Below are 26,416 nucleotides of genomic sequence, written 5' to 3'. Positions count from 1 at the left end.
TAAAGGGATCTAGGTTGGCTTCAAACGCTGAAGTGAGAGAAGATGTGGCTTGTCATCAGCTTGTGGGGATACCGCTGGATAAGTATTCAAGAAGATATTAGTAGCGCTGCAAAGGTTTTCCAAGAGCCCTTCCCCTCCCCCTGAGAGCACCGCCTTGGAAACCGCCGACCTCCAGCAGCACCCTCTCTGGTTCCTGAGTCTGGTCTACTGGCAACAAACCACAGAATTGCGAAGAACTAGGTCCAGGTGAGCCACCCGCGCGGCTCAAGAGGCTCAGTACGCACGCGCTGGGAGGAGGTGTGGGGCGGAGCTGCGCGCGGGGGCGGGGTCTCGGCACGCAGGCGCCCTAGCTGCGTTCCCTGCGGCTCGGGATGGAGGGTGAGTGAGTAAACAAGCCCCGGCCGGGCGCCGAGGCCGGGCCTCTGCACCACGCCGCCCTGGGCTTGAAGGAAGAAGAGGTGAAGGGATCTAGGAATTGAGAGGCAGCCTGGGGACACACTGCTTGCCTGACAGGGGTCAGGAGGGCCTCTCCTCCCTGTTCTCAGGGCTGGGGGAAAGGGGGCGTCGCGGCGAGAGAGCCCCCGGCGAGGACTGCGACTGAGGCTGTGAGGGCGGTGTGTCCGGGAGGAGGCGCGGCGGGGGCGGGCCCGGGGCCGGGAATCCGGTTGGTGGGCGGGAGCCCAGTGTGGAGAGGGGCGGTGGGCGGTGGCACCGGCGGGGGCTCTGAGCACTGTGGACTCCAGGGGACCTGGAGCAGTGCGCGGGGAGGGCTAGGGACCGAGGCTGAGCTTGCGATGGCTTTGGGGGGATGTTGAGGAAGGGATAACGGTAAAAACCGGGCCGCGCTGAGGTAGAGGTGAGTGAGGCTCCCAAGGTACAAAGTGTAAGGGACGTTGATTGTCAAAGTTGGCCAAGTGCAGACTGAGTGCCGCCTCATGTTTCGCCTTGGGAGCCTCCTCACTCAACTCCTCCCAGGCTCTCTTACTCCGGACTTGTCTGGCTCCAGTCCTGCCCACCCCCAGAATTCTCCCGAAAATCCAACTATATAAATGAAAGTGCTCTGAAGTAAAGGGAAGGTGTTGTATTTAGGACATGCCTGTTAGGAAATGTGGGACAAACTTTTATTTTAGTAAAAAGTGGCTGCTGAAGAATTATATCAGGAACAAGGAAGGGAGGGGATGTGTAAAGATGTTAATGCTCTTGGTGGAATATTGAGGGTGGGCTTTTGGTGGATGAAATACAGGATTGTAAATAGAGTAGCTTAGATATGGGGCCCGGTGCTTAGCGGAAAGGGAGGATGAGGGTAACAAGCCTAGTTGGGTGTGTGCAAGGATGGCATTCAAAGTATGAGTCTCTCTTCACGTTTGCTACCATGATGCCTCTGAATAGAAAAATCCTCCCACCCTGTGCTTTTTAAGTTTGGGAAACAGGTATCAAATGAAATTTCAAGCTTAGAAAGGTGCTAACTCTGAGATTTCTGTAAGAGCTTGTCTATTTTAAGCCTTGGGATCCCCAGATGTGGCCTTGATAAAAGAAATGACTTGCTTGGGAGTAGGGTATGCGCTAGGCGGTAAGTACTTTTAAAACACAGAAGGGGCTACTTATAAAAATATAGTATTGTTGTCAAGGCTTGTGCTTAATATATGTATCACAAAGAATGTGAATAAACTTTCTGAGAGCAGGGATGTTATGTCTGCCTTTTTATTCACTAATGTACTCCAAGCACCTGAAACAGTGCCCAGCACATAGTAGGGGCTCATTACATGTTTTGTGGAATAAAGAGTGGAAAGATTTCTGGGACTGGGAGTCAGAAGAATCAGGATCTTAATTTTGTCACCAGCTGGCAGACTACTCGTATGCTAATCATGGAACTTGATGCTAAGGCACAGCTTTAACATTGCCTGGAATAGTCTGGGCATGGATAGGCTGGTTAATCCCAGCACTTTGGGAGGTTAAGGTGGGAGAATCTTGAAACTCAGGAGTTTGAGACCAACCTGGTTGACAGACTGAGACCACCCTGTCTCTAAAAAGAAAACAAAACAAACAAACCAAAAAACTCTGGAGTATATATGACTTCATTGTGATGGCTACTTCAGTATCCTTTGAAACACTAGAATAAAGAGCCTGAAGTAAAAGTGAAATTTTACTCTCAAGAAGACTTGTGAGAAGGAAAATGATGTGAAAAAGTAGTCAAGACTTATTTCTCTTATATTTACCTTTGAATGCTTTCCTTCCACTTCCCAGTCTCCATCTTGCTCAAGGCTGGACTCTCAGTCTTGGGCCCAAAATATCCTCCTGCTTCAGCCTTCCAAGTAGCTGAACTACAGAAATGTACCACCGTACCCAGCCTATTGTGTCGTTTAAAAAAAATGTTTTAAAATATTAATTTTATTTATTTAATTCTTGGGATATGAAACCTGGCTTCCTTAGTCCTGGGTAGCCATTTCTGCCCTTGATTTGTGATTTATATGAAACATGTAGCAATTTGTATAATTAAGTCTATCTTTTTCTGACCTTGGATTAAGTTTTAAAAATTTCTAATTTGGGCTCGACGCCTGCAGCTCAAGCGGCTAAGGCGCCAGCCACATACTCCAGAGCCTGGTGGGTTCGACTCCAGCCTGGGCCTGCCAAACAACAATGACAACTCCAAACAAAAAATAGCCGGGCCTTGTGGGCAGGCGCCTATAGTCCCAGCTAGTTGGGAGACTGAGGCAAGAGAATCACTTAAGCCCAAGGGTTAGAGGTTGCTGTGAGCGGTGATGCAACAGCACTCTACCCAGGGTGACAGCTTGAGGCTCTGTCTCAAAAAAAAATTTTTTTTTCTAATTTGGGCGGCACCTGTAGCTCAGTGAGTAGGGCGACAGCCACGTATACCGAGGGTGGCCTGTTCAAACCCGGCCCCAGCCAAACTGCAACAAAAAAATAGCTGGGCGTTGTGGCAGGCGCCTGTAGTCCCAGCTACATGAGAGGCTGAGGCAAGAGAAAAGAGCTGGAGGTTGTTGTGAGCTGTGACGCCACAGCACTCTACCAAGAGCGATAAAGTGAGACTCTGTCTCAAAAAAAAAAAAAAAAAATCTAATTTATTCTTACAACTTCCCAGAAAAGATTTGTGGTAGCAACAATAAAAGCAACATTACATTTCTACGTAGGATAAACTAAAAAAAAAATGTGGAGAAAGGTGAAGATAATTATGCCAGATAGATTGGGATTGAGGGGGAGGGTTAAAAACAAAAACCTACTCTTTGCCTTTCCAGAAAGTCCCCCTATTTTTTTTTGTTTTCTTGCCTCCTGGCTGTGTACATACATACCGAGTTCCTTCCTGTCTCTTTTTAGTCTATTGAAGATCAGTTGGGACTTCAGTGCTCCAAATGCTGAAGTTATGAGTTACTTCAGGGTAATTAGAATGTAGTATTTTGGGGTATGTTGTGTTCTCTAACTAATTTACCCTAATAGTTTTATTCAAAATAGACTAATAAGTCCCATTTTTATTAAATGATAATGAGCAATCACTAGATATAGTACAGTATTAAGCTTTGTTCTAACATAGTACAGAACCAGCTAAGATAAGACTAGCCTACTAGGCGATTGCTTTAACTCTTCTAAATCAGCCTTGTGCCATCTTAAGAGCCAGCATTTTCCTTTGGGTTTCATAAAAACTAATCCTACTTTCATTTTTGTCACCCTTGCCTCCAGTGCCCATGACCTGATTCTGTTTACCTGCCCCTGGTAAATATTAATGCTATAATTTTATTTTAAATCAGAATTCAGGCTCCCAGGTTCATGTTAGTAAACTTCTTTCTGTGTGTATATGCCCAGAAGCTCAAATTAATAAGAAATGTAAATACCTTGGAGAAGTTGGAGGGTGTACATTTAAAATGTGCTTAATAGATTCTAATTGAGGGATCTATAGGGTTGTGTACCACAGAGTTGATTTTAAACAAAATGTTGATAAAATTGGTCATCACCAGAATGACTCAATTGTGTGTTATTAGACCTCTTTGCAGGGGTAGGTTCACCCCTACTTCATGTTTCAATTTCACTGTGAATAGAAAAGGAAAGAACAATATGGAAAATTTAAAAATCTGTAGTACCATCTGCTTCTGAAGCCTTAACTGAGCCTGCTGTATTTTATTTTATTTATCCTCAGTGTTCATGAAATTATTACTCAAGAGAAAGTAGTAAAGATATTGAACTTGCCCCTAGGACAAGAAGCTATTTCTCCAAAGGGACATCTTTATATAGATGAAAGAATTTTATAGTTTGGAACTTCTGTATTCTGATGTCAATCTAAGTTTAAGAATATCGTTCCTTAAATGTTTTATCCCCATACAATTTCAATAATGTTTTCTCAGTTCTATCTAGTGACAGACTAGATTTTAACCTTTAAAGCAAATTGAGATCCAGTTTCCTGGGGAAAGATTTCCAAGTTTTTATAGCTTTCTTTTCCTATAGAGATATGACATAAATAAACTAGTCATTATTTCCAATGATTGATCTTTCTTAAAAATAAACTTCATTTTGGGCAGCGCCTGTGGCTCAGTGAGTGGGGCGCCGGCCCCATATGCCGAGGGTGGCGGGTTCAAACCCAGCCCCGGCCAAACTGCAACAAAAAAATAGCCGGGTGTTGTGGCGGGCGCCTGTAGTCCCAGCTGCTTGGGAGGCTGAGGCAAGAGAATCGCGTAAGCCCAAGAGTTAGAGGTTGCTGTGAGCCGTGTGACGCCACGGCACTCTACTGAGGGCGGTACAGTGAGACTCTGTCTCTACAAAAAAAAAATAAATAAATAAACTTTATTTTTTAGATAGTTTTAGATTTACAAAACAATTGTAAAACTAGTACAGGGGGTTCCCATAAATTCCACATCCAATTTTCTCTTTTTTTCTTTTTCTTTTCTTTCTTTCTTTTTTTTTGAGAAAGGGCCTTGCTTTGTTGCCTGAGCTAGAGTGCAGTGGTGTCATCATGGCTCACTGCAGCCTCAAACTTCCAGGTTCAAGAGATCTTCCTGCCTCAAGCTTCCTAAGTAGCTAGGACTACAGGTACACACCACCATGCCTGGCTAATTTTTTAAAAAGTTTTTTGTAGAGATGGGGGTCTTGGTATTACCCAAGCTGGTGTTAAATTCCTGGCCTCAAGTGATCCTCCTACCCCAGCCCCCCCCAAAGTGCTAGGTTTATAGGCTTCAGCTACCCTGATCTATTTTCCATCATTAGTGTTGCCCTTTGTAGAATCATTCTAGTAAAACGTCACAAGTGAGACATTATCTAGTTTATTGTGTCTGATTTTTTTCACTTAACATAATGCTTTTGTGACATGTGCAGGTATAGGAACTGTTCATCCTTCTTTATTGCTAAGTAGTCCATTGTAAATACTACATTTTGTGTCCATTAGCCAATCCATTGATGTGTGTTGTTTCCACATTTTATCTATTATAAGTAAAGCTGCTATGAACATTTGTGTACAGGTCTTTGTGGGGACATTGGATTTCACTTATAATTAGAAATTATATGCCATGGCTCAGCGCCTATAGTTCAGCAGCTAGGGCACCAGCCACATACACCAGAGCTGGTGGGTTCGAATTCAGCCGGGGCCTACCAAACAACGACAACTACAACCAAAAAATTGCTGGGCATTGTGGCAGGCCCCTATAGTTCCATCTACTTGGGAGGCTGAGGCAAGAGAATTGCTTAAGCCCAAGAGTTTGAGGTTGCTGTGAGCACCACCTCCCTCTACCCAGGGTGACAGCTTGAGACTCTGTCTCAAAAAATAAATAAATAAATAAGAAAGAAATTATATTCCAGGTTGTATAGTAAGTACATGTTTAGCGTTATAAAAAAACAGCAAGCTGTTTTCCACAGTGTCTATACCATTTTGCCTTCCCACTGGCATCATATGTGTATGAGGATTCCAGTTGTTCCACATCTTTACCAACAGTTGGTGTTATTATTCTTTTTGATTTTAGTTATTCTAGTGGGCATGTAACATTATTATCCCGTTATGATTTTAATTTGCATTTCCCTAATGACAAATGATGTTGAGGAACTTTTGGTGTATTTATTTCCCATTCCTTTTATTTTGTTTTTGTTTTCATTTTTCGGTGAAGTGTCCAAATTTCTGCCCACTTCTTGTTGGCCACTTATCTTCTTATGGATTTATAAAAGTTGCTTATATAAAGATTTATTTTAAAATTTCTTGACCAAAACAGAATGTATTTTAGCATTTATCTTCAGTGTATAAATGGATGTAATGAAAGGTTCTTAAGTACTAGCTAAGTACTTAACTGGAATATGTGTTGTTTTGCATATGTAAGTAACTAAAGAATAGAACTAGTAGAAATATAAAGTATATTTTGTGTGCCACTCCTTTGTCTCAGATATATGAACCCATTTCTCCAAACCTGTTCTAGTGAATGCTGAGTTTGCTTTTTTTTTTTTTTAAGTTTGATAGTAATAGTTGTTGGTTAGGGTCCAGCTGCTGTGAGAACCCATCTCTGGCAGTGTTTCAGGTGTTTATTTTAATCTTGTCCGTTCCACACAGTGTGTCTCATCTTCCTTATACATTCTGCGGGGGCTGACCACCTGCCGAATAAACTTTTAGAGACATTGACGACCCACTGGAAAAAACAAATATTGGCTCATAGACACATGAGAGTCAAATATCACTTTATTTGTAAAATGAGGAAGTGTGGCTTAGTTTACATTGTGATTGGTTAAAACTCAGTGGCATTTTTGTGTATATGTGTATGTTTCTCTGGCCAAATAAAACACTTGAGTAAAATTAGAAATGGTGCCATTGTTGGATTACTGCAATGTGTTTACTGCCATCTCTCTTGACAGACTGTAGCAGATCACATTTCAGTTATAACTTCTTTCTTTAATAAAAATATTGATATTTTTACATGGTCGTTTCCTCTAAGAAATCTATACACCCCAGCAGCTGTGGATTATGTTCTATTCCATTACTTGATTTCCATTCTTTTTTTTTTTTTTAAGAGACAGAGTTTCACTTTGTCACCCTCAGTGGAATGCTGTGGCGTTACAGCTCACAGCAACCTCGAGCTCTTGGACTTAGGCCATTCTCTTGCCTCAGCCTCCCAAGTGGCTGGGACTACAGGCGCCCGCCTCAACACCCAGCTTTTTTTGTTGTTACACTTCAGCCGGGGCCAGGTTTGAACCCACCACCCTCAGTATATGGGGCTGGTGCCCTACTCACTGAGCCACAGGCGCTGCCCTTGATTTTCATTCTTAAGTGGATGGAGCATCCTGCTCCAAGCTTAACTATTTCAAAAAGAAAAATGACTTCCAAAAAGGAATGGAAAAGGAATGAAATTCAAAACCATTTTTTTTAGGAGGTTGTGATCGTCTCATTGAGTTGTAATCTATAACATTTGGGTCATTTGGGTGTCAACAAAGATAGTCTACAATTTGTGAGGGAAACACTTTTGTCCTTGATTTGAACCATTTTTTTTTTTTTTTTGTATTCTGGAGCAGGATTATTATTAAGTTTATTCAAGGCAAAAATTGTATGTGCAACCATGTAATGTTATATGTAAGTGTTGTGTATATTGTTAAATATATAATTTTATCATTCAAAAGGAGTCCTTTTGATCCCATTCCACATAGAAGTGAGAAGTATGTAGTTCTCTAAGAAACATAAGTAGTTCATACAGAGTAAAAGCATCATCCTGTAGATTTTATTTAATTTTTACATTTATTTAGTGTTCTCTCTAGAACTTGGTTTACAAATTTGAACCAAAGAGTATCACAAATTTGGTAATTGTGAGAATATATTTGTGCACATGACTCGACAGATAAAACTTAATAAAATAAAGGCCTCTTTCCAAATGAGACCTGACTTACATGCAAAAACAGTGGTAGCAGAAACTTTGAAGTTTTCCTGGTTCTGGGGAGAGTCCTACTGAGGGTAGCGGGGTCTAAATATGCTGTGCTGACTTAATAAAACCACTGTTTATTCTCTTTTGAAAAGCTACACTCTTGTTTTGCCTTTGTTTCTTGCCGTTTGTCTGAGGAACAGAGACGCATCTTAAAACCCACACTTCCCCTTGCATTCTATGAGGTGGGTAACAGTGTATTACACTACTACTACTTTGGCCAGCCACGGTAGTTCATGTTTATAATCCTAGCACTCTGGGAGGCCAAGACGGGTGGATGGCCTGAGCTGGAGTGAGACCTCATCTCTACTAAAAATAGAAAAAATAGCCAGGCAGCTATCTATAGTCCCAGCTACCTGGGAGGCCAAGGCGAGAGGATCTCTTGGGTCCAAGAGTTTGAGTTTGCTGTGAGCTATGATGATGCATTCTACCCAGTGTGACAGAGTGAGACTCTGTCTCAAAAAGCCCAAAAAAAACAACAAACAAAATACTACTTTAAAAGTTTAAACCTTAATTCAAATACCAAAGGGGCAAAAAAGATTTGTGGTGATGTCTATTTCCATTTTGTCTTGCTGCTGTCTTAGAGATGAAATTATGCTATTGTTGCTTTTGTCATACAATACTTTTATTGCTAGGCATGTACTAGGCAATTTGGAAGGTGTGGTTTTATAATGTGGTTAAGTCTTTCCATGAAGCTCTTGCTCTTGGATATGAACTTGGTTCTTACTGACCTTTCTCTTACTCAAAGTATTGAGTAGGTGTCCATATTTCCAAGTAATTCAAGTTCCTAATATCTATATAAGAACTTCTTGAGTGCTAAATTTAAAATGAGATACCGCAGAGAACAGAGGCTAAGATTTGTTTTTTTAATTTTATTTATTTTTATTTTTATGTATGTATTTATTTATTTATTTATTTTGAAAGAGAGTCTCACTATGTTGCCCTAGGTAGAGTGCTGTGGCATCACAGCTCACAGCAACCTCAAACTCATGGGCATAAGTGATTCTCTTGCCTCAGCCTCCCATGTATCTGAGACTACAGGTGCCTGCCATAACACCTGGCTATTTTTTGGTAGTAGTTGTCATTGTTATTTGGCAGGGCCAGGCTGGATTCGAACCCGACAGCTCTGGTGTATGTGGCTGGCGCCCTAGCCACTGAGCTAAAGGCACAGAGCCTAATTTTATTTATTTATTTATTTATTTATTTTTAGAGACAGAGTCTCATTTTATGACCCTTGGTAGAGTGCCGTGGCATCACACAGCTCACAGCAACCTCCAACTCCTGGGCTTAAGCGATTCTCTTGCCTCAGCCTCCCGAGTAGCTGGGACTACAGGCGCCCGCCACAACGCCCAGCTATTTTTTGGTTGCAGTTTGGCCGGGGCCGGGTTTGAACCCGTCACCCTCGGTATAGGGGGCAGGCGCCGCCCTCTAATTTTATTTTTTAAAGATGGGGTTTTGCTCTGTCACCCAGGCTGGAGTGTGGTAACACAATCATAGCTTACTGCAGCCTCCAACTCCTGAGCTCAAGTGATCCTCCATCTCAGCCTCCCAAATAGCCAGGGCTACAGATGCCCACCATCACACCTGGCTGATTTAGCTTTTTGAGAATTGGACTAGGGCGGCGCCTGTGGCTCAGTCGGTAAGGCGCTGGCCCCATATACCGAGGGTGGCGGGTTCAAACCCGGCCCCGGCCAAACCGCAACCAAAAAATAGCCGGGCGTTGTGGCGGGCGCCTGTAGTCCCAGCTACTCGGGAGGCTGAGGCAAGAGAATCGCTTAAGCCCAGGAGTTGGAGGTTGCTGTGAGCTGGGTGAGGCCACGGCACTCTACCGAGGGCCATAAAGTGAGACTCTGTCTCTACAAAAAAAAAAAAAAAAAAAGAGAATTGGACTAGAAATTACTGGTGTGAAATCTTGTTTTAATTGAAACTTTTTACTGAACTCATACATGTGAGTTCTTTAAATTTATGTTTTACGAGTAAATTTCATGGGAATGAAAGCTTACTTGACTATATTTTTCTGGGATTTGAGGATTGCTTCATTTCCAGGGAATAAAATTTCTCATCTTTTTCTTTCTTAGATTATAACAAGATGGATATACCAAATCCCCCAACTTCCAAATGTATCACTTACTGGAAAAGAAAAGTGAAATCTGAATATATGCGACTTCGACAACTTAAACGGCTTCAAGCAAATATGGGTGCAAAGGTAAAAAAATAATTTCCAAGTGAATGGTTATGTGTTTCAGTATATTTATCAAGTGTGGAGGGGTTGGAATTTTTTTTTTTAACTCTTACTTTGAAATCTTGACCATTTTTTCCATGGCTTTGATAGGCTCTGTATGTGGCAAATTTTGCAAAGGTTCAAGAAAAAACCCAGATCCTCAATGAAGAATGGAAGAAGCTTCGTGTCCAACCTGTACAATCGATGAAGCCTGTGAATGGGCATCCTTTTCACAAAAAGGTACTTCTGGGTGTCTAAACTTAGCCTCCCTCTTTTTCTTGGGCTTACTTTTTATTTTTTCCCTGTATTTTTGACTTGTTAGGAAATGAGTAAGATAATGGGTATGGCTATTATAGTCAACTTTAAATAATTAAGACTGTAAATCTGTAGCTTCAAAGACAACCTTTTCACCTATTCTCCTCAGTTAATGAGTACAATGGTGAGTTTTTTGCAGAAAAGCAAGACATATACTTTTTACTTCCCTAGGCTATGTGTTTAAGCTTTTAAACAGCCTTTTTTGTGTGCCTTGTTTAGTTCCTCATGTACTTTTTGTTTTGTTTTGTTTGAGATAGGGTCTTGCTATGTTGCCCAGGCTAGAGTACAGTGGCCCAATCATAGCTCACTGCAGCCTCCCACTCCTGGGCTCAAGTGATTTCTCCTGCCTTAGCCTCCCAAGTGGCTGGAACTATAGGCACATACCACCATGCCTGGCTAGTTTCCTCAAGTACTTTGATATTGGGAAAGGCATACCCTTTCCCAATGGACGAGAGTATATTGATGAAAGGGACATCCCTTATTGTAAATTTTTTTCTTTTTTTTGAGACAGACTCTGTCTCCCTGGGTAGAGTGCTGTGGCCTCATAACTCACAGAAACCTCAAACTCTTGGGTTCAAGTGATCCTCTTACCTCAGCCTCCAAAATAGCTGGGACTATAGATGCCTGTCACAATGCCTGGCTAGTTATTCTATTTTTTTTATATATATATATATATATTTTTTTTTTTTTTTTTTTTTTTTTTTTTGTAGAGACAGAGTCTCACTTTATGGCCCTTGGTAGAGTGCCGTGGCCTCACACAGCTCACAGCAACCTCCAGCTCCTGGGCTTAAGCGATTCTCTTGCCTCAGCCTCCCGAGTAGCTGGGACTACAGGCGCCCGCCACAACGCCCGGCTATTTTTTTTTTTTTTGGTTGCATTTTGGCTGGGGTCGGGTCTGAACCCGCCACCCTCGGTATACGGGGCCGGCGCCTTACCGACTGAGCCACAGGCGCCACCCTAGTTATTCTATTTTTAGTAAAGACAGGATCTTGCTCTTGCTTAGGTTGGTCTTGAACCCCTGAGTTCAAGCAGTCTACCCACCTTGGCCTGCCAGAGTGCTAGGATTACAGGCCTGAGCCACCGTGCCTGGCCCCTTATTATTGAAAATTTTAAACACACTTTCTAGGCTGATTCAAAGGTGTTCACTTATCTTAGTTGAGTATTCACAGTCAGTTATAGATTGAACTCCTCATTCTTTTCATTCCCCACTCTCATTATTGCACTTGACAACTCTTAAGAAAATAAAATTAAAATAAGTAAGAGCATTCTAATTTCTTAAAGAGATGACATTTTTAGGGGCTGGGCACAGTGGCTCACACTGTGGGAGGCTGGGTTGTATGGATTGCCTGAGCTCATGGGTTTGAGACCAGCCTGAGCAATAGTAAGACCCTGTCTCTAAAAATAGCTGGGTGTTGTGGCAGGTGCCTGTAGTCCTAGCTACTTGGAGGCTGAGGTAACAGAATCACTTGAGGCTTGGCGCCTGTGGCTCAAGCGACTAAGGCGCCATCCACATACACCTGAGCTGGTGGGTTCGAATCCAGCCCAGGCCCACCAAACAACAATGACCGCTGTAACCAAAAAATAGCCGGGCGTTGTGGCGGGCACCTGTAGCCCCAGCTACTTGGGAGGTGGAGGCAGGAGAATCATCACTTGAGCCCAGGAGTTGGAGGTTGCTGTGAGCTGTGATGCCACAGCACTCTACCCAGGGCAAAAGCTTGAGGCTCTGTCTCAAAAAAAAAAAAAAAAAAAAGAGAATCGCCTGAGCCCAAGAGTTTGAGATTGCTGTGAGCTATGAGGCCACAGCACTCTACCAATGGCAACAAAGTGAGACTCTGTCTCAAAAAAAAAAAAAGAAAGAAAGAAAGAATAAAGAGCCATAGGGAGCGGCGCCTGTGGCTCAGTGAGTAGGGTGCCGGCCCCATGTACTGAGGGCGGCGGGTTCGAACTCAGCCTGGGCCAAACTGCAAAAACAAAAAAATAGCTGGGTGTTGTGGTGGGTGCCTGTAGTCCTAGCTACTTGGGAGACTGAGGCAAGAGAATTGCCTAAGCCCAAGAGCTGGAGGTTGCTGTGAGCTGTGTCGCCATGGCACTCTACCAAGGGTAATAGAGTGAGACTGTCTGTAAAAAAAAAAAAAAGAAAGAAAAAAGAGAGATAACATTTTTAAAACATAAAAAGTGTGCAATGTATTGAGAGCAATTGTCTTTCCCAAAGCAGATTATAACTTCTATACCACTTTGCTCCCCATCCCCACTGTTTCCATCACCTAGACAGCTAATAGGTCTTCAGGAAAACTTCCTCATCTTCATCCTCATCTCTTAGGACTTTCAGAGGCCCTTTACTGCATGTATACACTTCCAAGAGAACCAATAGTTTTAGTTGAAATAAAAATCAGTTGAGTATGGGAAGCCCTGAATTAGACCCTGTAGAGAATACAAAAGTGAATAAGAAACAGTTCCTTCCAGGCATGGTGGCTTACACCTGTAGTCCCAGCTACATGGGGGGCCAAGGTAGGAGGATCACTAGAGGCTAGGAGTTTGAGTCTAGGCTGGCTAACATAGCAAGACTTCATCTCTTAAGGAAAAAAATGTCTCGATGATAGATCAGGTCAGTATTTTTTAGAATTTTACTTTTAAAAATATGGCTGGGTGTGGTGGCTCACACCTGTAATCTCAGTACTTTAGAAGGCTGAAGTGGGAGAATTGCTTGAGGCCAGGAGTTCAAGACCAGGTTGGGCAACAAAGCAAGACCCCATCTTAAGAAACAAAGAGACAGATAATTCCTGCTTTCCACATGTTTAGAGTCCAGGGGTTCTTTTTAGGAGCTGATGTTAAAAGAAAAAAATCCTCAGCTTATTAGTTGGTAAGAATCAGAAGCCTACTGGGATCATTTTGGAAGGAAACTGCAACTCTCTCTTGGGTGTGTACCTTCCTTTCCCTCTCCATGTCATCATTTATATTTCAGTGTACGATAGAGAGCATTTTTCCGGGATTTGCAAGCCAACATATGTTAATGAGGTCTCTGAACACAGTTGCATTGGTTCCTATCATGTATTCCTGGTCCCCTCTCCAACAGAACTTCATGGTACGTATTGAAAACACCATAGTAGTATGATTATCTTATATTGATATGCCAGAGCTCCTTTCAGGGTAAAGATTGGCAGAGTGTGTAACAAAGATTGGCCATACAGGGCAGAATGGCATTGTCATTTATTTACTCTAATATATGCATCTATCATATACATATAAATATAGTAAGTTCAGACTTGTTCGATTTTGTGCTCTCTGAAGTATACTTTTGAATTGATGCTGGTTCTTCTTCTTTTTTTTTTTTTTTGAGACAGAGTCTCACTATGTTACCCTCAGTAGGGTGCTGTGCCGTCACAGCTCACAGCAACACCAATCTTGGGCTTAAGCAATTCTGTTGCCTCAGCCTCCCAAGTAGTTGGGACTACAGGTGCCTGCCACAACATCCAGCTATTTCTTTTGTTGTTGTTGCAGTTGTTTAGCTGGCCCAGGCCGGGTTCAAACCCGCCACCCTCGGTGTATGTGGCTGGTGCTGTAACCACTGTGCTATGGGTGCCAAGCCAACTGGTTCTTCTTTGAATGAATGAGATGGGGCAAGACTCTAGTTTTCTCTTACCATGACCCAATTCTGTAACGTTAAATGCAGTCTAACTCAGACATTTGAGGCTTAAGCAGGTTCTCAGCTCCCTGTGGATGGAGCAACCTTTTCTGAATCCTTTATTAAGGCAAGATTCTGTGAAAACAACTGTAATAACAAATGTGTACATGGATACAGATCCTTTTATCTAGGCCTTTGTGCTGACTCCTACTAGGATCATTGGTGGTTCTGATAATCATACTCTCTGAACACTGCCATTGCTTGTCATCTGCCTGGTGACATATAGCAAAACTGCTGATTGGAATAGAGTGTAAGTTTACCAAAGGAAATTGTCTCTTAGAATAAAGCATCAGAGGAATTTTACTTGCTACCTGGGGAATTTTAGGAAGACTGTATTTTCTAACGAGCACTGAGCACTCCCCACCACCAAAAAAATAACCTTTTAGTATTATTTGCTGCCAGAAAATATCCATAGCCTATACCGTGAGTGACTTTAGGTAGCCACTAAGTGTGATTGGCATGAGTTACAATCATAATTTTTTATTAATTTGAGTCTTAGTCCATTTTATAGAGAACCATACGGTTGGCCAGTTTATTTTCTAGTTATACTGCAGATCATAATCTTGGAGGCCTTCGTTTTCATTGATCTGTCTCTCCACTTACGAAGACAATTAGAATTGAAGATTTTTTTATGCTGTTGTTTGGGTGATGCTTGTACCTATTTCACAAAGATGGTTAGTGGATAAAATGAGATAATAGATGCATTGTGAAAAATGTGCTGTCAAATTCTAGGTGTTGGTAGAAATATTGTTAGAATCAAGCTAAAATTTGGGAGGTAATATCATCAACTATGATCACTTTTTCTCTAGAGTAGCATTGTGCCTTTCCATTTGAGATTTCCTTGGCAAAACGCAATGGCAAATGTTTTAAATGCTAGAAAGCCATGCTTGCTTCGGGAGCTCATATGCTAAAATTAGAATAGTACAGAGAAGATGAGCATGGCCTTCGTGTAAGGATGTCATGCAAATTTATGAACCATTTCCTATTTTGGGGGTTTGGTGAGATCCCACTCGACAGGTACACTGCACAGGTATATGGCACACTTCCTGGGTGAAGGATACAGCTACAACTGGGACTGTAACCTTACAAATGCAAACTATGTAACCTAATTGTATGTCTCCTCATATTAATCTGAAATTGAAAAATAAAAAGCCGGAAACTCTGTGACTAAAAGCACTTTCAGGAGATTCAAGAAGCAAAAAGAGTTCAGCAAAGTTTCCATTAAATAGGAAAGAGGAGATACATAGTGGCTTCATGGAATGAATCATATCTGGTTTGATTTCAGGTAGAAGATGAGACAGTTCTGTGCAATATTCCCTACATGGGAGATGAGGTGAAGGAAGAAGATGAGACTTTTATTGAGGAGCTGATCAATAACTACGATGGGAAAGTCCACGGTGAAGAAGGTGGTAGTGCTGAGTTCCTTGGGAGAAAACTTTGTTAGCATAGTGCCTCTAATACCTAATCTTCTGCCCCAATGGGTTACTCACTGAAAACTATTTTAATGTCTTCACATGGCTGGGAGTCAAAATTTTATATTAAAAATACCCCAGTTAAATTTTAAAAGTAGTTGGATCATAAAGGGATTATATGGTAATCAGTGGCTAAAGAGAAAGTTCATTGTACAAATAAGTTTAATCTTAGGAGTTTTCCACAAGTCTATCCAAAGTCATTTTGTTTGTTCTTCACTTGCCTTTCTCTAAGAATGGCAATGAGCTAACATCTCTGTCATACTTCTTTTATCCAAGTACTATCCACTAGATCTCACAGAGGTTGGTTTTAATATCCTGAAGTTTCTAAAAGCAAGTCATTTGGATTTATTTGTAATTCTAGAAAAGGCTGTCTGTATGTGAGGAGTGGGAAGCAGAGGAGAGCCTCCCCTTGGATTTGCAAACCAATAGCCAAGCCTGCTCTTTTAAACAATTGCAAGCGCTGTTGTAATGCTGTTGAAATTCATTTTTCATCCACAGCACCCTCTAGTGTTCAAAGACTTCTAAATTGTAATAGAGCCCCATAAAGTATTAAGAGAAAGAAAATACTCTTTTTCTTTTTTTAAAATTTATTTTTATTTATTTATTTATTTTTTGGAGACAGAGTCTCACTTTGTCGACCTTGATAGAGTGCTGTAATGTCACAGCTCACAGCAACCACAAACTCTTGGGTTCCAGTGATTCTCATGCCTCAGCCTCCTGAGTAGGTAGGACTACAGGTACCTGCCACAACACCTGGCTTTTTTTAGAGACGGGGTTCTTGCTCTGGTTCAGGCTGGTCTTGAACTCATGAGCTCAGGCAATCCACCTGCCTCAGCCTCCTTACAAGTGTGAGCCACCTTGCCCAGCAAAAAATGTTCTTTTGATTTAGAGAAGTCACTACTGACCCATCAGCAGCAAAAACTCAATGAATTTCTATTTTATTATTCTTTCTCCTGTTTGTGATTGTTTGATTGTTTGCATACTTTTGTGATATTTTGGACCATAAATACAGGACTGTACATTTTTGTGAGATTTTGAACTATAAATATAAGTCTACACATTTTGTGAGATTTTGAACTATAAATAAACAGTTGTTCTATGACTGCAGATGTGAAGTACCCAGTAAAAATAAAGTCGATAACTGGATTCCCTACTCTAGCCAGCTGACCTGTTAGAGGTGTCAGAGTCAATCAAATGATTTTAATTCCCTGATTGTCCATATAAAAATGTATATTTGTTACCATATAGGCCTCAGAGGTGAATGTAAGAAAGTCTTACCAGGAAAACTTATGGAATATGAAGCAATCTCAGCTTATCCTTCTAATCTTCATGTTTCAGAGATGATCCCTGGATCTGTCCTGATTAGTGATGCTGTTTTCCTGGAGTTGGTAGATGCCCTGAATCAGTACTCAGATGAGGAGGAGGAAGGGCACAATGATACCACAGATGGAAAGCAGGATGACAGCAAAGAAGATCTGCCAGTAACAAGAAAGAGAAAACGACATGCTATTGAAAGTACACAGCATTGCTTCCTTATTCCATTTTGAAAGTGACAGAGATAGGGGAGATGGAAAAACAGGAAAGGTTGGGTGGCGCCTGTGGCTCAGTGAGCAGGGCACTGGCCCCATATACTGAGGGTGACAGGTTCAAACCCGGCCTCGGCCAAACTGCAACCAAAAAAAAATAGCCGGGTGTTGTGGTGGGCGCCTGTAGTCCCAGCTACTCGGGAGGCTGAGGCAACAGAATCGCTTAAGCTCAGGAGTTGGAGGTTGCTGTGAGCTGTGTGAGGCCACGGCACTCTACTGAGGGCCATAAAGTGAGACTCTGTCTCTAATAAAAAAAAAAAAAAAAAAAGAAAGGTTTATTGCTTATTAAAGGCTGTTGTGTCTCGGCGCCTGTAGCTCAGGGGCTAGGGTGCCAGCCACATACACTGGAGCTGGCGGGTTCTAATCCAGCCCGGGCCCATCAAACAATGATGGCTGCACCTAAAAACTAGCCAGGTGTTGTGGCGAGTGCCTGTAGTCCCAGCTACTTGGGAAGCAGAGGCAGGAGAATTGCTTGAGTCCAGGAGTTGGAGGTTTCTTTGAGCTGTGATGCCACCACACTCTACCCAGGGCGACAGCTTGAGGCTCTGTCTCAAAAAAGGGCGGCACCTGTGGCTCAGTGGGTAGGGTGCCAGCCTCATATACTGAGGGTGGCGGGTTCAAACCTGGCCCCAGCCAAACTGCAACAAAAAAATAGCCGGGTATTTTGGTGGGCACTTATAGTCCCAGTTACTTGGGAGGCTGAGGCAAGAGAATCACCTAAGCCCAGGAGTTAGAGGTTGCTGTGAGCTGTGTGACACCACAGCACTCTACCGAGGGCAATTAAGTGGGACTCTGTCTCTACCAAAAAAGAAAAAACAAAAAACGTTAATTGTTTAATTATACTATATATTATTTAATTATACCATTTGTCCGGGGACATAGTTTCTCTCTTACTATAACATAGTTATAATATTATAATGTAGTTACAGTAAGAGAGAAACTATGTCCCCGGACATAGTCTTGTTCTTCTGCATTGCATGTGCAGTGTGATAGGATTCTTCTGTGTTCAGGTCTCTCCATGAAAGCTCTTTTCACCTCCAGATTCTAATTGGGACTATGGATTTTGTTGTTAATATGTCCACAACTCTGACTTCTTTATCTACTGGTAGCCTATATGAGATATATCCAGGTAGCACTTGTGCATCTCTAAACAGTCAGTGTTTAGATTAGCAGCTCTAATTCAAAATGCTGTGATAGGGCGGCACCTGTGGCTCGATGAGTAGGCACTGGTCCCGTATACCAAGCGTAGTGGGTTTGAACCCAGCTCCGGCCAAATTGCAAGAATAAAATAGGTGGGCGTTGTGGTGGGTGCCTGTAGTCCCAGCTACTTGGGAGGCTGAGGCAAGAGAATGGCCTAAGCCCAAGAACTAGAGGTTGCTGTGAGCTGTGACACTACAGCGCTCTACTGAGGATGACAAAGTGAGACTCTGTCTCTAAAAAAACAAAACAAAACAAAATGCCTAATGGGGAAGAGGTCACACAGTTTTGTTTGCATGTTCTGATAACAACACTCAGAAGTTTTTCTTTTTTTCTTTTTTTTTTAATTTGTGTGTGTATAATTTCCAATTCAGGCAACAAAAAGAGTTCCAAGAAACAGTTCCCAAATGACATGATCTTCAGTGCAATTGCCTCTATGTTCCCTGAGAATGGTGTCCCGGATGACATGAAGGAGAGGTAGGGAAATTGTACCCATATACAGAGTACTTGAACAAAACTTTTATTCAAGCCTATTTTTTCATTAGTAAAAAGCCTTGTTTATGGTAAGTGGATTATGATTTGACTGCAGTTTGATTATTTCTTGCTTATTAGCCTAGTCTAAATGCCCCTTGCTATATTTAAAGGGTCATCGTATACTGGCTTTTGAGTAAGTCTGGGCAGAGAACTTTTATTCTGCCATTTTGGGGGGGAGTTATTCTAGCATCATGCTTATCAAATCTTTCCCTCTTTTATGCCTAGCCAAATATAATCACAGCAGTGTACCCATTTAGTTATACACCATTCCTTCATCAACAAGGGCCATTAAGGGCGGCGCCTGTGGCTCAGTCAGTAAGGCGCCAGCCCCATATACCGAGGGTGGTGGGTTCAAACCCGGCCCTGGCTGAACTGCAACCAAAAAATAGCCGGGCGTTGTGGCGGGCGCCTGTAGTCCCAGCTACTCGGGAGGCTGAGGCAAGAGAATCGCTTAAGCCCAGGAGTTGGAGGTTGCTGTGAGCTGTGTGATGCCACGGCACTCTACTGAGGGGTATAAAGTGAGACTCTGTCTCTACAAAAAAAAAAAAAAAAAACAAGGGCCATTAAAAAACCCATCCGTCCTTGACCAACTGTACCTGAATGACTGTCAATACCCAAACTGCATTCCCTCAGTGGAAGCATTCCCTTAGAAAAACTTTCTCTCTCTTTTCTTAAATAGGTATCGAGAACTAACAGAGATGTCAGACCCCAATGCACTTCCCCCTCAGTGCACACCCAACATTGACGGTCCCAATGCCAAGTCTGTGCAGCGGGAGCAATCTCTCCACTCCTTCCACACACTTTTTTGCCGGCGCTGTTTTAAATATGACTGCTTCCTTCACCGTGAGTGAGGCTACTGTGTTTGAAATTCTCTCTTCTGTTCTGTCCCCAACCACCATTTCCTTCTCTTTGTTCTAATTAAGCATATAGAGTTCCTGGCTTCTGATCTGATGATAGTTTTACAAAGGGCTGGTTCTAGTTTCATTTATCAATTATAGTTCAACATGCTTTGCATGATAGAGACAAAGTAACCAGCAACATAACTGTCCCTCAGTACCTCCTAGCTTTGAAAGGTTTGTGTTGATGTTAGAAATGACTACATTTTGTGCACCTTGATGGTAGCTGTTTATGTCGAATTCTGTCTCCTATAGTAGCTCCCTAATTTGATTTTGTTCCTCTCTATCCTGTCAACTGAATAAGACCATTAGAAACAGGACAGTTTTTGTTTTGCAGCTTTTCATGCCACTCCTAATGTATATAAACGTAAGAACAAAGAAATCAAGATTGAACCAGAACCATGTGGCACAGACTGCTTCCTTTTGCTGGTACGTTTTTAAGCTGTTCTTGCATTGTTAACTTTGTTGAAAATTGAGCAGGAAATGGTCTTGGGCTTCTGCCCCTAGGAACACAAACCAAGTAAACCAGTACATAGTACACAGAAGTCATAAAGCACAAATAAAACATGTATTATGCTCCAAGGAGCTCCCCAGACTTCTTAGGACTATGAAGTTAGTATGACGGAGTATAATTTGAAGAGCATTAAAGGCTTTCCTGCTCTAAATGTCACCTGCTTAGATATCAAACTGAAACTGTACTGTTAGAATTGGAGCAGAGTGTGTGTGTGTGTGTGTGTAGGGGGGGTGAGGTGCATACTACATTTTCTTTGCTGTCTTCCATTAAATGCATGTAATCATGAAAACAATAGCACATGAAGATGATGACATCTTATTGTGATCAACCATATGGACCCTTCCCTGATGGACATACCTTATGTGGCGGCATAAATGTACCTTATGTGTCCTGCATATCTTTGAGGAGGCAGTATACTGAGAGCTAGAAGGGAATAGTTCAGTTGGATCTGCCAAAGACACGATGGGGCTTTCTACACAACAGGACAACAAAATGAGCTTAGGGTAAGAATAAAACGCCTTGATAAAATTTCTGCCCCTGGCTCGGCGCCTGTGGCTCAAGCGCCTAAGGCGCCAGCCACATACACCTGAGCTGGCAGGTTCAAATCCAGCCCAGGCCCACCAAACAACAATGACAGCTGCAACCAAAAAATAGCCAGGCATTATGGTGGGTGCCTGTAGTCCCAGCTACTTGGGAGGCAGAGGCAGGAGAATCGCTTGAGTCCAGGAGTTGGAGGTTGCTGTGAGCTGTGATGCCACAGCACTCTACGCAGGGTGACAGCTTGAGGCTGTGTCTCAAAAAAAAAAAAAAAAATTCTGCCCCTGATTAAAATTAGATTATACAGCCAATTGCTTTTGGAACCAGTTTTAGTGGGATAACAGAAGGAAAGATGGTAGAGTGCAGTTGGGCACATATCTGTAAAATTGGCCATATAGTAAGAGACAAAGAATAAATAATTTTTATCCAATTTATTTTTTCCCTAACATGTATTGACTCCTTCCTATATGCCAAGTACCATGCTAGGCCCTTAACATAATTTGTCTTACTCAAAATTTGTTAATAAGTCAGTGGCATGGTAACAATGAAATTCAAGCCCTGAACTAACTCCATAGCCTATGCTCTTTTTTGATGATACCATATTACTTCAACATAACAGCATTTATATAAGTCAGAAAGGCATTCTCACAGTAGTCACACTGGGATGCAGTACATGTATTATAGCAATGCTGCTAGTGCTCAAAATCTATATGTGTATAACTAACAGAAATATATATGTGCAGTTTTTCTTTTATTGCTTGTCAGATATTAGTACATATTTAAATGTAATGCTGGACTATTTTACCCAACTGTTTATTTTTTTTTTTGACTCCTGATTTTATTATTCAATTTCTTTTTTTCTATTTAAAGCTTTTTTTTTTTCTTTTTGTAGAGACAGAGTCTTACTGTACCGCCCTCGGGTAGAATGCCGTGGCGTCACACGGCTCACAGCAACCTCTAACTCTTGGGTTTACGCGATTCTCTTGCCTCAGCCTCCCGAGCAGCTGGGACTACAGGAACCCACCACAATGCCCGGCTATTCTTTTTTTTTTTTTTTGCAGTTTGGCCGGGGCTGGGTTTGAACCCTCCACTCTCGGCATATGGGGCCGGCGCCCTACTCACTGAGCCACAGGCGCCGCCCCCAACTGTTTATTAAGAACATTTTCTTTTTTTTTTTTTTTTGTAGAGACAGCGTCTCACTGTACTGCCCTTGGGTAGAGTGCCGTGACATCACACAGCTCACAGCAACCTCTAACTCTTGGGCTTACGCGATTCTCTTGCCTCAGCCTCCCGAGCAGCTGGGACTACAGGCGCCCACCACAACACCCGGCTATTTTTTTTTGTTGCAGTTCGGCCGGGGCTGGGTTTGAACCCGCCACCCTCGGCATATGGGGCCGGCGCCCTACTCACTGAGCCACAGGCGCCGCCTATTAAGAACATTTTCAAACATGCAGAGGAAGTTGAAAGATAACTTTTTCCTGGCTTTGATAACATTTTTTTCCATATTTGCTTTATCCATGTATTTGTGTATCTTTTGCTAAGCCACTAGAAAATAAGTTGCAGACACTGTGATGCTTATTTGCTAAATATTTTAGCATGTATCTTCTAAAAGTGAAGATGTTCTCTTACATAAGCACATTATTACACCACGAAAATTCCCCAGAATTTTATAATGTCCTCTATTATTCATTCTATTTTTTTCAGCTGTACCAAGAATAGATGTTTTTGTGTTTTGGGATTTTTTTTTTTTTTTTTTTGAGACAAGGTCTCTCTCTGTTGCCCTGGCTAGAGTGCAATAGCATCATCCTCAGATTCCTGGGCCCAAGTGATCCTCCTCCTCAACCTCCAAAGTAGCTGGGACTATAGGCATGAAGACCACAGCCAGCTAATTATTTAATTTTTTTGTAGAGACAGGGTTTTGCAATGGTGCTCAGGCTGGTCTCAAACTTCTGGCCTCCCGAAGTACTAGGTTTTGTTTCAAACCAGGATCATTCAGTTAGACATCATACTTGATTATGTCTTTTTACTCTTTTTTTTAAATCTCAAATGATTCCATCACTTTTATTTTTCTTTTTAAAAGTGCGAAGCTGGTTGTCTTGCAAGATGACCCACATTGTAGATTTGTCTGTTGTTTTCTCATAGTCTCATTTAACTTGTTTCTCTGTCCCCTATTTCCCATAACCTAGAAATTAACTGTGGAAACTTGATTTTGTTTATTTAAATGTTTTAGGTAAGAATACTTTCTAAGTGGTGCTGCCTACTTTGTACTGTAGCATAGGCACTTAATATCAGATTCAACTAATTTCAAAACCTCTTTTGGAATTTCCTTCAGGCCCTACAGCATATTATTATGAATAGTCTTAGTGATGGTAAGCCCTTGTTTTTTACAAGCAGATTTAGTTTTTAGAGGCAGCTAAAAGTCTTTGGGAATCAAATATGGTGAGAAGCTATTGGTGATCAAACTGAGTGATAGTTACTTGATTTTTTAAAAAACATAGCTATAATCATGAAACAGTATTCTTCTGAGTTTTGAATATAGATGGGAAGTTTCAAAATTAAGTAGTAACAATGTACCCATTCTAGGATTATACATTTTGTTATTGAAACAGACAGTGTGGTAGAACGGAAAGAGAAGTGGCCTAGGGGCTGGGCGGCGCCTGTGGCTCAGTGAGCAGGGCGCCAGTCCCATATACCAAGGGTGGTGGGTTCAAACCCAGCCCCGGCCAAAACTGCAACAAAATAGCCAGGCATTGTGGCGGGCGCCTGTAGTCCCAGCTACTCGGGAGGCTGAGACAAGAGAATCGCCTAAGCCCAGGAGCTGGAAGTTGCTTTGAGCTGTGTGAGGCCACGGCACTCTACCGAGGGCCATAAAGTGAGACTCTGTCTCTACAAAAAAAAAAAAAAAAAGCTGGGCAGCGCCTGTGGCTCAAGGAGTAGGGCGCCGGTCCCATATGCCGGAGGTGGTGGGTTCAAACCTAGCCCCGCCGAAAACAAAAACAAAAACAAAAAAAAGAGAAGTAGCCTAGGGGCAAAGAGCTCTGATTCTGTGTCCCTTCTGGAACTATTAGCTCTGTCAAGCTCATCTCATTCCCTCTCTGAACCTTCTTTCCTTATCTATAAGAAAATGTGTTCTCAAATTCTAAATGACTAGTGTGCAAATGAATTTTAGATACAACTTCCTGGAAAACTGAATACACATAATTGCGTAGGTTATATCTTTTTTAAGATTATAGGACAACTTTCATTATTACCTGGTTGCCATTACATGACACAGAACACACACACACCCCAAAGAACATCTGTGCAGGTGTTGAGAAAGACAAGGCTCTGGGCCTCTTCTACTTCTGTCCATAATGTGTTCACTGCAGGAAGGAGCAAAGGAGTATGCCATGCTCCACAACCCCCGCTCCAAGTGCTCTGGTCGTCGCCGGAGAAGACACCACGTGGTCAGTGCTTCCTGTTCCAACATGTCAGCCTCTGCTGTGGCTGAGACTAAAGAAGGGGACAGTGACAGGGACACAGGCAATGACTGGGCCTCCAGTTCTTCAGGTACAGTGAACAGAAAATGAAGATCTTTTCTTCCATGGCACAGACTCTTGGTAAACCCAGGATTGCTACCTGACACTTAACATTACTACCTTTTTAAAATTGTTCATTCTGGCCAGTTTCAGGGCTTATGCCTATAACCCTAGCACTTTGGAAGGCTAAGGAGGGAGGATTGCTTGAGGCCAGGAGTTTAAGACCAGCCCAAGCAAGAGTACAACCCCATCTCCAAAAAAATACAAAAGTTAGCTGGGTGTGGTGGGTGCTTGTAGTCCCAGCTTTGTGTGAGGTTGAGACGGGAGGAGCTCTTGAGCCTAGGAGTTTGAGATTGCAGTGAGCTATACTGCATTGTAGGCTAGACAATAGAGAAGACCCTGTGTCAAAAAACAAAACAAAACCAAAAAACCCCTCTTAATCCTTTCCCCAAGTTCACCTGTGGAGACAGGGAATATTTTCATTCCTAACTATTCTGCCTTTTAAAGTAGAATGATAGAACTTTTAGATTTGTGACAAACTACCAATGACAACTGTATTCTACCCTCATCTATTTCTATTATTTCTTCCCCTTAGAGGCTAACTCTCGCTGTCAGACACCCACAAAACAGAAGTCTAGTCCAGCCCCACCTCAGCTCTGTGTAGTAGAGGCCCCCTCAGAGCCTGTGGAGTGGACAGGGGCTGAAGAATCTCTTTTTCGAGTCTTCCATGGCACCTACTTCAACAACTTCTGTTCAATAGCCAGGCTTCTGGGAACTAAGACATGCAAGCAGGTACTGTCTGAAAGTGGCAGAACAGACTTGGACCCTCCTTTCATCTGTTGCTCTGTCCAACCCTTTGCTATCTTGTAAGGCTGTGTGTCTGGGGAGAAGCTGTCTTAAGTTCAAGATCTGGGGCATCAAGTGAGTCCGTGGGCCTTTCTCAAATGCAGGGCTTGATAATGCATATAGTCTGCTCTCCTTCTTGCTGAATTCTTATTTCTGTCTCTGCCTATTTAACTCTTATGGATGATCCTATTCTCTTTCAGCTTCTTTTTTTCATTTCTGCCTCCTTTCTAAAGGTATCCCTTCCCTAGAAAGGACTCCCAAATCTTTCTGCAAACTCTTAGCTTGCACACTCCTGCTTCTGTGGCTGCCACTCCCTCCATCAGCTTCCTTAGCTGCTTTATTCTCCAAATTTTCTATAACCAGATTCTCCAATTACCACCTCGGTATCTGGCGTAGGCCTCACCCTTCCCACTCATACCATTACAAGAAACAGTTAACAGCAGCCACTGATGCTCTGGAGGCAGAAAAGGGCTCCAGGGAGAACAGGGCAGGGAGGTAGGTGTTGGGACCCATCTGCCCAACAAGAAAGGAGCCCCAGGATTTGCTCACTTGGCTTCCTAACTTCTGGAGGAGTCTCTGTGGCCTCTTCTTTGTGCTTCTTTACTTAGAATAGTTAATAGAACTATGAGTGCCCTTTGCTTTCTTTTTGGACCTCATACTTATTTCTCTCAGCCACAGGTTCTCAACCACAAAGTGTATGGAATTGTATGCCAGAAAAATTCTTGACTAAATGTACTTTCTTTAGAAGATTTATAGTTTTCAGAGAATCCCAAGAGGGCCTGTAGCCAAAAAGAAAAAGGAAAAGCTAAAAATGAATGTGAGAAGGGCCGGGTGCAGTAGCTCACGCCTGTAATCCCAACACTCTGGGAGGCTGAGGCAGGTGGACTACTTGAGCTCAGGAGTTCCAGACCAGCCTGAGCAAGCGTGAGACCTGTATCTAGAAATAGCCAGGCACTAGGGTAGATACCCGTAGTCCCAGTTACTTGGGAGGCTGAAGCAAGAGAATTGCTTAAGCAATTGCTGTGAGCTATGACATCACAGCACTCTACAAAGGGTGACAAAGTAAGACTGTCTTAAAAAAAAAAAAAGAGAGAGAGAGAGAGAGAGAAAAGAGTGCTAGAAGAGAAGCGGCAGGAGGAGCCAGCATTTTCAAACTGCTGCTCTGTGAAAGCAGTCAAGGCTCTGACATCTTTATACCAACAGAGGGAGCTA

The 26,416-nt window shown here is 42.4% G+C and overlaps 1 protein-coding gene and 1 non-coding gene across 13 annotated transcripts in view; both read left to right on the top strand.

Annotated features, from left to right (window-relative positions):
- The first annotated feature begins 331 nt into the window (after positions 1-331).
- EZH1 (enhancer of zeste 1 polycomb repressive complex 2 subunit) overlaps positions 332-26,416 on the top strand; it is a 36,162-nt gene continuing 10,077 nt past the window's right edge. For 4 of the 12 annotated variants that reach the window (XM_053568906.1, XM_053568904.1, XM_053568903.1 and 1 more), the window contains exons 1-11: positions 332-378; positions 9,965-10,092; positions 10,219-10,347; positions 13,385-13,504; positions 15,390-15,510; positions 16,915-17,091; positions 18,734-18,836; positions 19,573-19,736; positions 20,127-20,218; positions 24,209-24,389; positions 24,954-25,150. In XM_053568906.1, coding sequence (XP_053424881.1) covers positions 372-378; positions 9,965-10,092; positions 10,219-10,347; positions 13,385-13,504; positions 15,390-15,510; positions 16,915-17,091; positions 18,734-18,836; positions 19,573-19,736; positions 20,127-20,218; positions 24,209-24,389; positions 24,954-25,150 — 1,419 coding nt within the window. In that variant the 5' untranslated portion in view covers positions 332-371. Of the gene's footprint in view, positions 459-479; positions 615-5,014; positions 5,035-7,981; positions 8,072-9,964; positions 10,093-10,218; positions 10,348-13,384; positions 13,505-15,389; positions 15,511-16,914; positions 17,092-18,733; positions 18,837-19,572; positions 19,737-20,126; positions 20,219-24,208; positions 24,390-24,953; positions 25,151-26,416 lie in introns of those variants that run through there. The other 8 variants (XM_053568907.1, XM_053568905.1, XM_053568898.1 and 5 more) reach the window with 7 other exon arrangements.
- Positions 14,988-15,094, top strand: LOC128571378 (U6 spliceosomal RNA). The gene has a single exon (XR_008375805.1). It is a non-coding gene; the product is annotated as a U6 spliceosomal RNA (small nuclear RNA).

Source organism: Nycticebus coucang, chromosome 18, assembly GCF_027406575.1.
Source record: "Nycticebus coucang isolate mNycCou1 chromosome 18, mNycCou1.pri, whole genome shotgun sequence".
Classification (NCBI taxonomy): Eukaryota; Metazoa; Chordata; class Mammalia; order Primates; family Lorisidae; genus Nycticebus; species Nycticebus coucang.
The sequence above is the reverse complement of the archived record's forward strand: the minus strand, read 5'-3'. Positions and strand labels throughout refer to the sequence as shown.